Below are 19,197 nucleotides of genomic sequence, written 5' to 3' on the forward strand. Positions count from 1 at the left end.
TGTCAGTGTCGTGCGCTTTGCTTGGCCATTTGTTGTGATAGACAGGAAAGTGTGTCCAGCTGAATTCAATTTGAGTTTTGTTAAACGAATAAAAAAGAAGCTTAGTTTGCTGCGGTCGTGTTAAGACCGAAGAGTGTAAAGACCATTGACTCTACCGTGAAGTATCGCTTTTTATTTCTCCTCTTTCCTACTACTTGTTTCACTTCTGTTTCAGTTTTTTATAACCATTTCTTACTATGTGTCAGTTGTTATTTTAGCATGTGTGTTTGGCTCAGTGTTCTTCTTTTTTAGGATTACTGATAAACTAATGTAGTTTGATTTGTATTAGTTATCTGTTTTAGTTACAGTTGTAGTAATGTTGTCATTTTATTAGTTTTTTATTATGTCTATATAGGCTTTTTATTAAGTTTTAGTTCTGTTTAATTTGAGTTATTTCAGTACTTCAACATACAAAATGGAAATGAAAAAATAATGTATTTATATATATGTACATGTATATGTATATGTGTGTGGCTGTACATACACATGTAAGTTAGTTGTTTTTTGGTGTTTGGCTTAGTGTTATGTTAGAATCATTATTATACTCATACCTTTTGTTCTTTTAATATTTTGAATTGTTTTTAGCTTGATTTTTTTGTTTTCATTTAAATGTTTAGTTTTGAAATATTGTTGTATGCATTTGTCATTTTTATTTAATTTCTTTTATTTTCTTAAATGTGTGTATATATATATATAGTATTTATAGAGTTTTAGCTTTTAGTTTTAATTACTTTTTCTTATTTGTAAGTCGCTTTGGATAAAAGCGTCTGCTAAATGACAAAGTAAAAGTAAAGTAAAAGTCATCCGCTGGAACGCCTCTCTCTCGTGACCGTGCGTGCGACAGTTAGCGGAAGCTAGAGATTACAGTTTATAAAGTTTTAAATATGCATATTTTTCTTACACAAACACATCGATTCACTTCAGAAGGAAGTGTGGAGTACTTTTTATGATGGATGGATGCACTTTATTTTGCTTCAAAATCTCAACCACCATTCACTGCCATTATAAAGCTTGGAAGAGCTTGGACATTTTTTTATGTAACTCCAATTGTATTCGTCTGAAAGAAGGATGTCATATACACCTAGGATTGCTTGAAGGTGAGTAAATCATGGGGTGATTTTAATTTTTGGGTGAATTATCCCTTTAAAGTTAATTAACAATGAATGGTAATTAAGTTAGCAAGATGACAAGGTCTGTGGTATCAAGATGCAATTTTATGATGTGATAGTATGTCCCAATACTGGTCTTGCCATACACTCGAAATTGTGGATTTTCCCCAAACTTTTAGTGCATAGTGTAAGCATGTGAACTGGGACAAGCCCTGGTACTAAACTGTGCAGCTCTGGTCTAGAGTTAATCCAAGACTAAGTTAACCTGAATGTAACATGACCTGCTGTGAATAGGACACGAAGCAGCTATTTATGGTTTGAAATATTTTAAGTATGAACATAAATACAACAGGGACAGAGGAAATAGCCATCTGTCACATCATATAAAGGTCCCGAGTCAAGTGGGTAGTTCCATTCGAATGGATAAGTCATTCAATATGCCAGTGTTATCCTTTGGGGGAAAAGTAATAGCCTCAGATGACCAGATGAGTATTTTACTACACTAATAACAGACACAGATATAATAACAGTTATTGATTCAATTCTAAATGTAAATGTTTTACCAAGCTGGTTTTTTTGTTTAAGGGGCAATGTTTTACCTCATTTTGCCACCCACCTACTCCATGATCATCCACTCCAGGGTTGTTGATCCAGTGCAAGGCCTGCTCCATTTTGCCGTCTAGTGTAACAGCAGCCTTGGCAGGTCTCATGTTGGCCACAGCACGGTTAGTTTTTGCCTGTAAGTTCTGCAAAGCTGTGCCAATCTGCTTGGCCAGCGCTCTAGCCTCAGGAGTATCTCCTTTACCCCTGTGGCACAAAAAAAGGGCAGAACATGAAATTTAACACAAAAAAATTATCACATTTATAACAAAATTACCATGAGGATAAGACAAGAAATAAATAAAAGAATCATTGAGACATTTCTGTGATGGCAAATCTACATTTCTTATTAAAACAAATATTTCTTTTTTTTTTATGTTGCAAACAGTTTAATATTTTTGTAAAAACGGTGATACATTTTTTTTTTAAAGATTATTTGACGAATAGAAAGTTCTAAGAACAGCATTTAGTTGAAACAGAAATCTTATAATAACATTATAATTGTCATTCCTGTCACTTTCGATTGATTTGAATACTTTCTTTCTAAAAAAAAACATTTAAGATAATATTGTAATTATAATAAAAATATTCTTATAATTTCATTATATTATGAAAGCTCTAAGAGTCACATCAGGCACATTATCCTGGTTACATAATCTGTCCTAACCATGAACATGATGCTGGTTTATCAAGTTAATATTTTTCCTCATGTGCTGATCAAAGACACAACATTATCTAAACATGACAGACTGGCATGACTGATATCAAGCTTCAAACCATCTGTCCTTTGAAAGTGGAAAGAACACTTTGAATCTTCCTGTTAATTAAAGGACTCTAACCATATGTACTGTAGGTCTATAATTACATTTTACGAAGTTCAACCAGTCTCGCAGTGAGTCCTGCGACCTCACTGATGGAGCGCAGAATGTCGTCTCTCTCTTTAGGGTTTTCACACAGGTCAGCGATGCGCTTGGCCTCTGCCAGAAGAGCACGGATGTTCTCTTCCCCCTCCGGACCACCGTTAGGATCAGCCAGCCAGCTCTGTACAGAAACAACCATTCACACAACAAGTTCCGTTACAAATGATATTACTGTCTTAATCCTTTCATACTTAAATGTGAATATTAATGTGTTTGTTTATTTAATATTTTATTTGCCATTTTAAAAGTAAAATAGTGTTTTTTTATTTTATTTTATCAGTAAATGGTGTGTTTTTAATTTATTTTGCATCGCTAGAACTATGCTTACTAGTTAGTTAGCACTATCTTCAAAAGTAAGCTCTTCTGTTCCCTTATTATCAGAACAAACATACTAGACTGACACTTGTCAACATTTCCGGTTTTGAATTTGAAGGGATATTTATAGTCATATTGTCATTCAGCATAAGGTTATATAATGTTATATAATCATATAGTTTGCTGTCATCTGAACTCATCTGTGGTTTTCTGTCACAGCACTGACAGCACAAGGATTCTTTCTGTTTTTCTATTATACACCCTTTAAATACTTATGAGTCACAGCACATCTCCACTAAATAACATCAGACCAGACAGATTTATGTAACATCTCTTTAAATGAGGACATGTCTGTAATTAAGAGGAACCATTTTAAGTACCCCACACGTCCTCTGGGATGCAAATACAATCTCTTCAAATCTGTAAATAAAGTAAAAATGAACAATATTATAAAATCTTAACAATAGACTGAAATAAAAATATAACTTTTAGGGAAAACGCTTCACATATCTTTTGTTGTTGACATCAATGGCCAGTTGTAAAGAGACAGTTGTTTATATTGGTATGATTGGGTATAACTTTGGTACTTTGTTGCCTTGTCAATTGAGTCTCCAAGCAAAACCAACTGAGCACCACTCAAGAAAGACTGAACACGCCAATCCACTAAGGAAACATGCTTCAAGACTGACCTGGGCCGTGTCGATCCTCTTGGCGATGGCTTGTTTGGCATTGGTCAGGGCTTCCAGCTTTCGAGCAGCATTCTCCACTTTCCCCACCAGAATATCCAAACCCTGGCCCACCTGCTGAGCTTTCTGCATACCCATAGGGGTGGCACCCTGACCTCTGAAGAAACAGTATAATATAATATCTCTATCTAATAGTCTCTCCAATGAAGTCAGAGCCCAGTGTCTGATCTTTCACTTTCACTCCAGCTTTCAACATCCCTGACATATGGACCCAAACTGTACCACACCATTCCTTCCTTCTCCTGTACTCAGCAGTCAGGGATAAACAATCCCTGGAGAATTAGACCACTAACAAACAACGTCTAAACTGTGTTTATTGAAAAACCTGACACACTTTCTCGTGTTGTAAATTAGAAGCAGTTACAGCCCCTGAGAAACATCACGCAGGGTTAATGCTTTGTATAAATGGTGATGAATATCATTATGAACGGCACACAGCTGCATTAATGCATAATTCAGCTCACGCGAGCGCCACAGGAACATGTGGTGGCATTTGGCTCTCAGTGTGAAATGCTGAACTGAGGAATCTCGTAGTCGGTTGAATCAGCAGTATAATGGGCTTTGATTATAATTCTACCTTTTCTCCGGGTGCACCTGAAGGGGGCATACCTGGCGCGCACATCTGACACCTGATCCGTCATCTGGCCCAAGGTCTTGGCCGTTCCCAGGATCTCTCGTCTTTCTTTCCCCGCACAAAGCTCACCCACTTTTCCTGCTTCATCCAGTATCTGATGCAGCGCATGCTCTCCCGGATCTCCTGTACAAGAACGTCCAGAGCAGGTGTCACAGACATAGTGCTAGGCCACTACACACATAATCCATTTCAAATGATGCACATTACACAAATATTATGTACATAAAAAATATACAAATTACATATTAGTACCTTTTGAAAGGGTACCACCCCAGTGACAGCTTTTGGACCTTTGTAAGTTTGGAGTCTATAAGTTTGTTTTCTTAATAAGAAATTAATACTTTTATTCAGTAAGAATGCATTAAATTGTACACTGAATTGTAAAAATAACAGTGAAGATATTTATAATGTTCCAAACGATTTAGATTTCAAATAAATGCTGTTCTTTTAACTTTCTATTCATCAAAGAATCCTGATTAAATCCTGTTTTTTTTAGCACCAAATGAGCATAAAAGAATGATTTCTGAAGGATCATGTGAGAGTGATGACTGGAGTAATGACTGCTAAGAATTGAGCTTTGACATCACAGGAATCATCAAAAAACATTTTAAAATCATACTGACCCCAAACTTTTGATCAGTAGTGTATTCCATACAGGACTAGTTACAGGGATCATATTATTGTTCCCCAAAAATTAGGGAATTATTTTAATTATTAATCATTTAATGATTTTCTTTTTTAATTATTATTAAATTAATTTAATTTTTTCCCTAATAATATTGTAATCTCAAAAACATGCATAATTCGTTTTTTCATTACCCCTTTTTTCCCACTGTATAATCAATCTCTCTGACCTGTATAATCAAATGACTCCATTGTACATGCTCCCTTAGCATGTGAAATGAGATACAGGTCCAAATAGACATCATTAATGCATACATTTTAGCGATCGTGTGCATGTGCTCAAATCTGAAAGTTGCAAAACAATTTGTAATTTCTGCAGCATAGTTTCAATAAATGGTCTTATTTTACTTTAGAAGTTTTGACTGAAAGTCACAGTGTTTCTAGCACAAAAAGCTGAAAAATCACAATGCGCTAATGGATGTTATGTTACCTGGTAGACCGCTAGGGTCCCTCAGCCAGCCTTTAGCCTGACCCATCTTTGACTCGATCAATGCTAGCGCTCTCCTCATGGCCTCTGTGTCCTTCAGAGAGAAAGAGTGTGTTAGTCAGTAATGTCTGTCATATTGGCCCACAGGGCAGGATGTCATAGCATGGAACTGAGTGGTTACAGCTTTTTGTTGCAGTTGCAGTTTATGTGCTCATATGAAAGAGTAGATGCTGAAGGGAGGGTCTCTGCACCTCTTTCCCTCTGACGGGCAGGAGGAGCCTCTGCCTCTCTCAATCACACACACAAAGTGCGAGAGCGGCCCATATAATCACCACGCACACATTTGAAGAAAAGCCCGTCTGGTTCGGTAACTCAGCCGTGCGTATGGCACTCCTCTCTACTGCAGTCTAAAGCAATAGTCATCTGCACAGGCAATGCATTCATATCAAGAGCACAACACTGAAAGACAAATGAAGGGCATGGGTGTGAAATTAGGTTCAGGACAAGTATCAAGGTCATGCCTTCAATATTGATGCCTCAAAATATTAAGGGTTATTGAGGAAATGCGTGCTATGAATTTTCTAAGCAATCAGACTTATAACTTTTGCTTGGTGGCAATTATTAAAGGGGTCATATGATGCTATTTTAAAGATCATTATTTTGTGTATTTGGTGTAACAGAATATGTTGACATGCTTTAATGTTCAAAAAACACATTATTTTTCAAATACTGTACATTATTGTAGGTCCTCTATGCCCCGCCTCTCTCAAACACGTTGACTTTAATACCCTAACAAAACCTGAGCATCCATTGATAACACCTTAGCAATTGAAAACATGCGTAATGCATTATTTTACAAAGTTTTAAATAAAACAAAGATTACTGGAGTAGGTTAAAAAACTTTTACTTCTTGAATTTAAATTTAATGTGTTACTTGCAAAGTTATTATAGTTAACTAAAACTAAAACCATAACAATTACGTTATGAACAAAATAAATAAATAAATAAATAAATAAATAAAACCATAACCCTAATGTTATTTGAAATCAAATTTAAAAAGAAAAAAAGAAAAACATAATTTTGGCTAGTTGCCAACATTTCTCATTTTATAATTTCACAATAACTTGATGTACTAAAATAAAAAAATAAAAAAAAATAAAAAAGTAAAAATTTATAGAAACTATACAGACATATACACTACTAAAAATGACAAAAACACACAGCAAAGTTACTAAAACTTTAAAATAAAAATGAAAAATATAAAAATTTAAATGATTAAAAATATTAATAAAACTAAAAATGTTTTCAGTGTACTTCCGCCATATTTGCATCTTTATATCTTTTGACTTGTGGCAGTGTTTTGAGGCCCCACGTGGGGCCCCGCTGGCCCCTGAGGGTCTCAGTCTTTCTACTAATATATCATTAAGACATTCTTTTGACTTGGTGCAGCACACATTCTGGCCACAAGTTTTGTGGCAAGCACCACTCAAGATACTGATCTGAAAATCTACAGATCTAGTTTTGCTTTGTTGTCTTTAATTCAACAAGACAAGACAATAATGGACCTTTAAAAAGACTTAGAATTGTGCTTGTGGCCTTTCCAGCAGGAGACACTCTGGCAGCTGAAGCAGCAGTTTCTGGCAGGAAATTAACCCTTCACACCTGCGCATGCTGTCTATTACACTCCATCTCACCGGTAAAATACTGTATATTACAATTTCTCTAAAATATGCAGCTAGATTCATGTCAGCCAGCTTTTATAAATCCATATAAAAAAGCCTGAATATAGTTTGTGGTTATCCTGAAGCAGAATTGAAGCACAAGTATAACCGATGAGTCTTCTCTCAGCTAAAACGAATTATCCACCCAATCCATTTCCTTTGCCTGCTTTGCCTGCCTGCTATCCAGTAACTGCTGCTTTCAAGCCAACCGTTCAGCATCTAGCAAGACAGATCACATTATTTCTAAGTTGATGTGTCATTTCCTATTTGTGTGCATTATTGGATAGATTCAGCTCATGGTTGGGTTTCATTCGGGTTTTTATAGTTCTTTTTACTTCAGATATTATTGCAGAAAAAAACAATTCAATGTAGTAAATGCATTTCAAATGTTTAGGGTCAGTCAGATTTTTTTACTTCTTTTTTCAATCATTTTTACTTTTAACTTTTACTTAGGAAGGATCCAAAAGTGACTGTAAAGACTTTTACAATTTTACAGACGATTTATATTTCAAATAAATGCTGTTGAACTTTCTATTCATAAAAGAATCCTGAAAAATGTTTCTCAGTTTCCTCACAAACAAGAACAACAGTTTTCAACATTGATAATGATAAGAAATGTTTCTTGAGCACCAAATCAGCATATTAGAATGATATCTGAAGGATCATGTGACACTGAAGACTGGAGTAATGACTGCTGAAAATTCAGCTTTGCCATCACAGAAATGCATTACAATTTATGCTGTATTTTTTAAATAAAAATTCACAATATTACTGTACAATATTTACTGTATTTTTGATCAAATAAATGTAGCCATTAACAGAGACTACTTATAAAAACAAAAAAACAACCCCAAACTGACCGTTAGTGTATAGAAAAAATTTACATTATATGTGACCCTGGACCACAAAACCAGTCATAAGGGTCAATTTCTCGAAATTGAGATTTATGCATCATCTAAAAGCTGAATACATAAGCTTTCCATTGATGTATGGTTTGTTAGGACAGGACAATATTTGGCCGAGATACAGCTATTCTGGAAAATCCGGAATTTGAGGGTGCAAAAAAATCTAAATATTGAGAAAATCGCCTTTAAATTTGTCCAAATGAAGTTATTAGCAATGCAGATTACTAATCAAAAATTAAGTTTTAATATATTTACAGTAGGAAAATTACAAAATATCTTCATGGAACATGATCTTTACTTAATATCCTAATGATTTTTGGCATAAAAGAAAAATCTATAATTTTGACATATACAGTGTATTTTTGGCTATTGCTACAAATATACCCCAGCGACTAAAGACTGGTTTTGTGGTCCAGGGTCACATATATTTACATGTAAAATGTATAAAAATGAACCTAATTCTTGCTTTAGAATTTAATGTTGCATTAGTATTTCACATACTGTATAACAAGCAAAGAGTTCAGAAATAGGCCAGGACGTCTAAACCTGATCAATATTTCATGATGGAGTCAGACGGCCTGTTTGAACAATCTCCACTTGAATATGCATTCTGCTTATGTGCTTGATCTCATGACGGATATCTCAAGCTGTGGAGAATTACAATATGGAAGTAGACTGTTGCTGAGTTACAATGATGAACTTACTCTTCAAGAATAAGACACTGGAAAGCTGAAACATTATTAAGCTGGCTGACAACATCTGTCTCCCTTTAGCTAACAGAGTAAATAATGTCAAGAAAGATTTGGGCCAACTGTACTAAGGTTATTGGCTGACAAAAGCTTCGAAATTGTTATATAGAGAATTTCAAATAAATGCAAAATTTATATTACTGAATTAGGAAAGAAGTGAAAGTAATTTTCTGATTACGGTTTTGAGTGAAACAATAAATGAATCTATGCATTGGATTTTTCTTCCATAATTCATTCCCCGCAAATGGACTTTGTGTTGTGTGAATGAGGGAGCTGAAGAGCAATAACTACGTCAATCCATCTTTCATGTTGTCAGTCATAAGGCACAAGGGAGCCCAGAGTCAGAATTGAGTATCAATTCAATTTTGCCTTAAGACAAAAGCAAGTAGGTCCAATGCTAAATGTATGCTACATTCAAAAGATTGAAAATGTACTGCATCAGAATGATTAGTAGATTAGCTAACCATTTATCACCAAATGGTCTCTGTATATCTCAGATATGTATTTTCTTACAAAGGAAATTTAGGCTCACGCAAAATCAAAGTTTTGATATGCTATACTCCTAAAAAAACAGATGAACTCTTAGTACATGCAAATTAGTACATTTAAAATGTACATTATTTCTTTTCAGGGAGAATGAACAAAAATATTGATTATTCTTCTTGCACTCAGAGGCGTATAAAAAAAATGTGGTCCATTAAAATCCATTTTTGGTCCATTAAAATGGGCCGTTGTCTGATGAAGAGCCACATGGCTTGAAACATAACTTTTTGTGAGAACTTGCTATAAATATTTTTTCTACTTTTGGAGCTATGCTGTGCCAACTTGTTTTCTTCCTAGCTTGTTATTTTTTGTAATTGAGCACCCACACTGCACTTCTTTGCCTGCTAGATGTGCATACTTTTTTGTTACATTTTTGGTGACCATTAAAATCCTCTCAAAAATGTTACTTTAACATGAAAATCACATTCCTCCAACTAGCAATAGCCAGTGCCTCGTGACTAAACTAGGTCTGCTCTAATATGGCAAAAATCATAATCACGATTATTTTGGTCAATATTGTAATCATGATTTTTTAACACGATTATGAGTGGGCCACATGACCAAAATTTTATACGAGTGATTCATTTAAAGATAGCGATATATATCAAATATATATTTTCTGTAAATGAGGTTGCTATGACATGTATTTACATAATCGTTGGAGGTCGAAATCAAAACTGTATTTCAATTAATTGCACAGCTCAAAAATTAACCACTTGAAATTGCTAAACTAAAAGGTAAAATATAGGCTATTGGCTATTTTAATAAAAAGAGGTCCAATATATCCCACTGTAATTTCCTATTTTAACAGGAAATACGTAAACACGAAAGCAAACTGCAATCGTCAAGCCACTTCATTGGGTCTTTAAAAGTGGGAATAGCTGTGTATCAGGAGTGTCCAAATGAGGGATGAAGTGAGACTGAAGTAAATATGGAAGTGGAGGGTGAGTGATGGCACAGTGTCATTCTACGACACATCTGAAAACAAACCCTCTAATTGCTATTTATTGTTTTGTTTTGGTACTGTGTTTCTGCTGTATACAGGGATAAAGCATATAAAAATGGCAAGCCAGGCTGAGGAAAAAAAGGCTTCTATCAAACATCATGCAGGAAAAAAACAAGAATGAATATACTAACACACACACATACTGTTAGCAACACAATGATCTGGCATGCAGTTTGTCGCATTACAGAGCAGGAGAGAGGAGAGCTTACCTTCTATAGGAAAGGAAAAAATGGAAGAACACAGAAAAGAAAGAGCAAAAAGAAAGAGGCATTTTTACAGAGTTATACCAGGGCAAACAGAAAAACAGAGGTGACAGCAAAGTAAATGAAAGCTTAGGAAACTGATTTTCAGAGTAGAGTGATTTCTTATGGAAATATTTAATATGCATGCTCAGCAAGCAGGGTGTCATCAGTCAGCGAGGGATCAAATGATTCAGTAGGCTTCATGAAATATTGAAACGCAGATCATTAATCTTACTGTTAAACACTGATGCCATGTGTACAGTATATGGTGATATTTTTCCACCTATGCTGGTTATCAGGCCTGTGTTTTTATATCATATAGTCAGTGAATTCTGAGCCTGACTGTGAACAGTGTTGGGAAATGGAACAGATTATTACATTAGCAGGAAGGGAGTGTCACATTCATTCAGGGAGAAAAACAAAGATACACCAAGGGGTCTCAATAGAGCGCAGCAGTGACTGCCCACTTTTGAAGTGGCCATGTATTATTTCTGTCAATTTATTATATTCATATAAAAACGATGCATTAAGAGCCTGGAGGCGAAAACTTTTTGATTTGAAGATCAGGGTAAATTTATTAAACTTATTTTGTCTTCGGTGAAACATGTAAGTATCTTCTGTAGCTTCTGAAGGGCAGTACTAAATGGAAAAAAAAAAGATATTTAGGTAAAATAAGGAAAATGTACACATTCATTCAAGTCAAAAGTTTACACCCCAGGCTCTTAATGCATGGTTTTTCCTTCTGGAGCATCAGTGAACGTTTGAACCTTCTGTAATAGTTGCGTATGAGTCCCTCAGTTGTCTTCAGTGTGAAAAGATGTATCTCAAAATCATACAGTCATTGTTGGAAAGGGTGCAAATATGCAAAATATGCTGGAAACCAAAGAATTTGTGGGACCTGATGGATTTTTCTGAAGAACAGTGGGCAGTTTAACTGTTCAGGACAAACAAGGGACTCGTGAACAACTATCACAAAACAAAACGAAAAACAGCTGTGGGTCATCCAGGTAACAACACAGTATTAGGAATCAAGCATATATGTAAACTTTTTAACGGGTCATTTTTATAAATTCAGCTATTATTTTCTCTTGTAGACTATTTGTAAACGTCTTTTATGTGAAATATCTTATTCAAGTCAGTACTAAATAAAAAAATAACACGCATTTTGTATGATCCCTCTTATTTTGGTAAAATAAAAAAATGTTGTGCATATATATATATATATATATATATATATATACACTCACAAATAGTTTGCCACTAGGGAGACTGACTCGGCTACATCATTTGCAATGCTTTCGAAGTAGGTGATCAACGCCAAGATATTTTGCTTCAGTGTGAAAAGATGTATCTCAAAATCATACAGTCATTGTTGGAAAGGGTGCAAATATGCAAAATATGCTGGAAACCAAAGAATTTGTGGGACCTGATGGATTTTTCTGAAGAACAGTGGGCAGTTTAACTGTTCAGGACAAACAAGGGACTCGTGAACAACTATCACAAAACAAAACGAAAAACAGCTGTGGGTCATCCAGGTAACAACACAGTATTAGGAATCAAGCATATATGTAAACTTTTTAACGGGTCATTTTTATAAATTCAGCTATTATTTTCTCTTGTAGACTATTTGTAAACGTCTTTTATGTGAAATATCTTATTCAAGTCAGTACTAAATAAAAAAATAACACGCATTTTGTATGATCCCTCTTATTTTGGTAAAATAAAAAAATGTTGTGCATATATATATATATATATATATATATACACTCACAAATAGTTTGCCACTAGGGAGACTGACTCGGCTACATCATTTGCAATGCTTTCGAAGTAGGTGATCAACGCCAAGATATTTTGCCACCATTACTATTTCCGCAATATCCAGTAGCCCCTCACTGCAGAACACAAGATCCAGGGGGTGTGGTTGGATCCACATCTAGGGGGTGGAGATTGGTAGGTTTAGGGGTGGAGATGGGTGGGTTTAGGGATTAGGGGGTGGAGACGGGTAGGTTTAGGTGTATGTAAGGTGGGAGGAGTTGGATCTGAATCCAACCATGCCCCCTGGATCTTGTGTTCTGCAGTAAGGACCATCTCACAATATCAGTGACTTTACAGATTTTTATTTTGTTTTTTTTTATTAAAATGTAAAAATCACACCGAAAGATTGACACATTATCCCTAAAAGTAAATTTCTCTATGGAAGAAATGTATGAGATTTTGACTTCTCTCTACCACTGCCACTGACACGTCTTTTGTAAACACAGTACAATAACTTTATTTATTTATTTATATAAAATGTATTTATTTGTAACTTGCCCAGGGACTGCAAGACATTAGTTGTCTAACCCAGGGAAGCCAACATAGCTTACTGTAACTGTTTAAGGTGGGGTTTTAGAAAGGAGTCTATGTATGTATGTATGTACATGATAAAGCTCATACTTTGTTGGCCCAGGCATCCTCGTCCCATGAAGTGAGTTGCAGCACTCTGATTATCTCATTGATTTCAGCGCTCATCTTCTCAAACGTGTAGTTTCTGTTCTTCAAGGCCTCCTCCACACCATGACTCTTGGTGCACTTGGTTGTCACAAAGATTTTAATGGCTGATGGGTATCAAAAAACAATTTTGTTAGTCCTCCCTTTCATGGGCTATCTAAAACCGTTGTACAGATAAAGATGAGAGTGTGGTTTATATCTGATGTGTCCAAAAATCAAGCAACTAATTATCACCATATGAGTAGACAAATTTGCAAACATCGGCATTAAAAGCCTTTCTGCATGTGCAGATGAGCTGCCATCAACCTGGCTATTTATTGCTGAGCCAACAGCAGAAAGCCAACTGGATGAAGGGAAAAATCTATCCCTCCCCGCAAGACGGTTAAATGGCTCCAATTATCAGTGTTGCCATATCAACGAGCTGGCACACAAAGACCACACACACACACACACACACACACACACACAGCAGTTCGCTGTCTCTCACCTGATATAAGCACAGGCAGCAGTTCCTTCACTGTGTTCATGGAGGTGACCAGCATCACACGGTGCTCCTGGTGTGTCAGCTCCTGTTGCCTCTCGTCAATCATCTTTGCCATTTTTGTCATGCCTAACAAATTCATACATCAATACAGTGATGATGTAGAGGTCAAAAATAGATGTTCATTTTGTGATTTGCCAAAGATTACATTTAACAGTGTAATTATATTAGATTTTTAAAGATTAACTTTAAGTGAGCATGATGACAACAAGGGTAATCTATGTAAAAATAAGCATGAACAATTAAACATCCAAGTCGATACATGTATATCCAGTATCAAAATCAAAAAATATACAGTGTTCAAATGTTTGGGGTCGGTAAGATTTTTAAATGTCTTTGAAAAACGTCTCTTATGCTCACTTAGGCTGCATTTATTTGATAAAAAAAAAAACACAATCATATTGTGAAATATTATTACAACTTAAAATAACTGTTTTACATTTTATTATATTTTAAAATGTAATTCACCCCTGTGATGGCAAAGCTGAATTTTCAGCAGCCATTTCTTATTATTATCATCAATCAGTGTTGAAGACAGTTGTGCTGCTGATAGGATTAGTTCACTCCAGAATTAAAATTTCTTGATAATTTACTCACTCCCATATCATCCAATATGTTTATGTCTTTCTTTCTTCAGTCCAAAAGAAATTAAGGTTTTTTAGGAAAACATTCCAGGATTTGTCTCCATATAGTGGACAGTGGGGATCAACAGGCTGAAGGTCCAAATTGCAGTTTTAAAGGGGTCATATGATGCTGCTAAAAATAACATTATTTTGTGTATTTAGTGTGATGAAATGCGTTTATGCGGTTTAAAGTAAAAAAAAACACATTATTTTCCACATACTGTACATTATTGTTTCTCCTCTATGCCTCGCCTTTTTGAAACGTGTCGATTTTTACAAAGCTCATCGGTCTGAAAAAGCGAGGTGTGCTGTGTTTGGCCAGCTATCCAATGCGTTGTGATTGGCCGAATACCTCAAGCATGAGACGGAAATGTTACGCCCCTCACATACTGTTGATGCCGTGTCCCGGCCGGAGCGACGAGACAAAAACATTAAAACCCATTACAAACGAGGCATTTGTTGCATCCAGTGGGGACATAATTACTGATTATAATGACTTATACTGTCTTTTTATGCGTTGCGTTGCATTGCATTGCATTGCGCCGCGTAAACATAACATAACATAACCCAAAACTCACGTTTGAATCATCAGTGGCAAATCCTTTAAATGAAAACGTACTTACGTGAGTCAGAACTGCCGGCATTTTAGTCTAACATTACTCTCCCAGGATCAGTAAACAGTCCTCCATAAAATGCACTGCACACATCTGGATATTTGGGTTAAACTGTTCTGGAACAGTGTTGTAAATACAACTTAACCACTGATTTGTAGTCATGTCCTCTTTTGGAAGACCAAACACAGTAGTTTCACTTTCACAACGAAGCACACAGCGTCTTCACGACATGGCTGCAGCGTCAACAATACTACAGCGAGAATAAAAGTTACGCCTTCTTTCTTTGCGTGAACATTTGGGCGGTGTTATGCAAATCTTCCCACATAGTGAGGTAGATATGTGGGGGCGTGTTAGAACGAGCCGTTTTAGGTAGGTGTGGCTGACTCTGAACTTTTATAAAGAATATCTCTTCGGATTTGAGACTTTAGTCTTTGCAACTTTACAGATCTTCTTTATGCACCAAGAGCTTGTAACACTCCAAAGAGAAAGGAAAAATTGAAATCGCATCATATGACCCCTTTAATGCAGCTTCAAAGGGCTCCACACGATCCCAGCCGAGGAATAAGGGTCTTATCCAGTGAAATGATCGGTCGAAACGGTAGAAAATGACAGATCGTTTCACTGGATAAGACCCTTATTCCTCGGCTGGGATCATGTGAAGCCCTTTGAAGCTGCATTGAAACTACAATTTGGACCTTCAGCCCGCTGATCCCCATGGAAGTCCAGTATATGGAGAAAAATCCTGGAATGTTTTCCTCCAAAACCTTAATTTCTTTTTGACTGAAGAAAGAAAGACAGACATTTTGGATGAAACATGGGTGAGTAAATTATCAGGAAATTTTAATTTAAGTGAGGAAAACAAACAACATACCACCTAATAAAAACAGTTGAAGAGGAGATATATAACAAATAAACAGTTTTTCATGGTCATACCATCATTCAAAGAGAGTAATCTTTAAAAAAACAAAAAAAGTAACAAAAGCATCTGAAAATAATAATTCAACCATAATAACAATGGATTCCATTCATGCAAAAAGTCTCTGCCAACTGTCCACTTGCATGAGCCAGATGTCAACAGTGTCAACTTTAAATTCAAATCAGAAATAAATGAAACCTCTTCAAAAGGAAGTAACAGAGAAATAAAACAAATTATCAAATGTACCTGGTCCGAGGTTTTTAGTATAAGTGATCAAGTCCTCCATGGTTTCCACAACCTCTGCAACGGTCAGGTACTCCAGAATCCCTTTACACACCCGGATAATTTTACGCACCTTAAGAAGATACAAAAATACGAATTTTATCAGTATTTCCAGGGAATCAAACCTTTACATTGCTAGTGCCATGCTCTACCATTTGGGCTACAGGGATCCCAGTGGACTAATGTTTTATTTTGCAGGTCTCTGCCACAAACAGACAGACCCTCAAGATATAGTACCATAACATCATGCTTACTCAGTGCCCTGTGAACAACACAGCTCCTTGAGAAAGATGATAGCACACGGCATCATAGTATGGTAAGGGGCATAACATTTCCGTCACACACTTGAGCTATTCGGCCAATCACAACACACTGGATAGCTGGCCAATCAGAGCACACCTCGCTTTTCAGATCGATGAGCTTTGTAAAAATCGACGCGTTTCAGAAAGGCGGGGCATAGAGGAGCAACAATAATGTACAGTATGTGGAAAATAATGTTTTTTGAACCTTAAACCGCATAAACATTTCATTACACCAAATACACAAAATAATGTTCTTTTTAGCAGCATCATATGACCCCTTTAATAAAGCTCAGAGTTAGCTTTCAGCACAAACCGATGATCTAATATCTTGCCGGTAGATGAACATGCACACCACACAAACTGTGCTCTCTTGGAAATGTTTCTTTTTATTATACATAATAGAATAGGGTTTTTTATTATTATTGTATAATAGTAAGGCAGTCATTGGCACTAAATATGCATATGTTCTCACTCGTTAAAAGGAGCATTTTTGGTTTTAATACAAGCTCGTTTACACTGTGCTGCTGGGTTCATATCTGGTCTTGTGATGAGAAATCTTGTGACCCGCAGAAGCAGAAACTTCAAAAGTAACTCCCACTGATAGAAGACACATTGTGTGCAAGGTGGCTCACTCAGATCATGTGCTCACAGGATATGTGGAGCACGGCACATTAAAACCACAAGTTACAATGCATGATAAGGCACTATGTGTTTAATATCGTTAGGCCAGAAGAAAAGCCTTTTTTTGTAAAGATCCAAAGAATTCAAAGAACTGATTATTATTCAGCAGAAAGACAGAAATATTTTACAAATCCAATTTGTTTAATTCAATTTCAGACTATATGAGTATTTTACACAGGATCTTTCACGTGTCTAATGAGGTTCAAAAAGAAAGCCCACATGCAATATTCACATCCAACTGTCAAATAATCAACAGTACATAAATCACTCTTCACAAGGAAATTGCTTGGTTAAGATAACAATCTTGCTTTCAGTCAAAACCCTCTTTCAAAATGTAATATGACATTTCCCAGAGAAAAAGGTATGATATCTAATCTCATCAATGTACACACACAAAAAAAAATGTTAGGTTTGTCAGTTTCACAAAGCAGGGCTTTGGTGGAGAATATATTGTGTCACTGTCGACTGCCAGTTTCACATTAATAGCAAAGCATCTGAAAAATTGCCAAATTTTAAATAAAAAAAGATTACTGTGCACTTTACAATCACACATCGCCATCCAAACAGCACTAAATTTGAAAGTGAATATAAAAATGCCATGAAATGGTCGGGAGTTAAAAGAGGAATACCAAAGAGTAATATTTAAAACACTTCGCTTTTAATATTTATTTAAAACATTATGTCTTTCTATCACTGTGATCTATTTGTTCACAAAGCCAAGAAAATAAGGTTTTATTGTATGATTCCGAGTTTAATGTCAGTAAATGACTTCTGCAGGTGTACAATACTATTCAAAGGTTTGGGGTCAGTACGTTTTTTCAAAGAAATTCCTTATGCTCAACAAGGCTGCATTTATTTGATCAAAAATACAGTAAAAACAGTAATTTTGTGAAATATTTTTACAATTTAAAACAACTGTTTTCTATTTTAATAAAATATTTTTTTCTGCAATGCAAAGCTGAATTTTCAGCAGCCATTACTACAATTTTCAGTGTCACATGACTCTGATTTGCTGCTCAATAAACATTTTTTATTACTATTAATGCTGAAAACAGTTGCGGTGATTAATATTTTTGATGAGACCATAATAAATTTTTTCGTGATTCTTAGATGAATAGAAACAATGGAATAGCTTTTATTTGAAACAGCAATCTTTTGTAACATATACATTATAAATATCTTTACTGTCACTTTTGGTCAATTCAGTGCATTCTCGCTGAATACTGAGTTTCTTTTGAATGTGTATTAGGATTAGGCTACACTGTAAAAGACATGAACAAAACAAATCATTAATCTCAAATATTTTTATTAAAACATTAATCATCATCCTTGACTAGGGTTGCAAAAAGGTGGAAAATTTCCAGTAAATTTCAGAAATATTCCAGAAATTTTGGAAAGTTTCCGGAAATTTTCCACCCCTTTGCAACCCTATCCTTGACTTCATCATCAAGACAGTCCCCATTCCCATTCATACCTCTGCCTCGTCAAAGGTCAGAAGCAGGTCGGAAGTGCCTGACAAGATGCCCCGCGAGCCATCAATGAGGTAATCACGGGCCGGGACAGAGTAGGGGTCTGTCCTCAGCATATGAGCTGCTTCCACCAGCTTTGCACAGGCATTCTCCACCCTGAGAAACAAACAAAAAAAAACTAATATGAATATCCTAGTATAGATAGATAGATAGATAAGTCATACTGTATGAATCTATACAAATCTGTAATGGCTTGCACTATTAAAATGTTCAATACTAAATAAATGCAATATTCAGTGCAAAAAGAAAAACTATGCATTTGACTCAAATAGGAGGTGACATTACTAATTGATTTAATTGCAATTAAATCAATGGCCCACTAAATTACAAATCAAGATAATCTAAACACTTAATTCCCAGAAATGAGAACAGTAGGGTGACCATACGTGCCATTTTCCCAGGAAGCGTCCTGGCCAGGATTTCTATATTGCCTAAAATATCTAGGTTTTGGCTTTGTTTGCGTGTGCAGACCGATCGGTGTATGACATCAAAATACCTCGAGAGCATTTTGAAAGCATAAGGAACCGTCTGTATGGTATTTTGATGCGTCCTGGGAAAATGGCACGTATGGTCACCCTA

General features: G+C 35.7%; 1 protein-coding gene across 1 annotated transcript in view; it reads right to left on the reverse strand.

Annotated features, from left to right (window-relative positions):
- The window catches only part of LOC107559309 (vinculin-like), a 46,738-nt gene that overhangs the window by 11,737 nt on the left and 15,804 nt on the right, over positions 1–19,197 (reverse strand). Inside the window, exons 5-11 of the mRNA XM_016243078.1 lie at positions 13,618–13,740; positions 13,077–13,237; positions 5,478–5,571; positions 4,339–4,486; positions 3,673–3,826; positions 2,614–2,789; positions 1,769–1,955 (exon numbers count right to left, since the gene is read on the reverse strand). Coding sequence (XP_016098564.1) covers positions 1,769–1,955; positions 2,614–2,789; positions 3,673–3,826; positions 4,339–4,486; positions 5,478–5,571; positions 13,077–13,237; positions 13,618–13,740 — 1,043 coding nt within the window. The remainder of the gene's footprint in view (positions 1–1,768; positions 1,956–2,613; positions 2,790–3,672; positions 3,827–4,338; positions 4,487–5,477; positions 5,572–13,076; positions 13,238–13,617; positions 13,741–19,197) is intronic.

This window comes from Sinocyclocheilus grahami, unplaced genomic scaffold (genome assembly GCF_001515645.1).
Source record: "Sinocyclocheilus grahami isolate Dianchi unplaced genomic scaffold, SAMN03320097.WGS_v1.1 scaffold681.1, whole genome shotgun sequence".
NCBI lineage: Eukaryota > Metazoa > Chordata > Actinopteri > Cypriniformes > Cyprinidae > Sinocyclocheilus > Sinocyclocheilus grahami.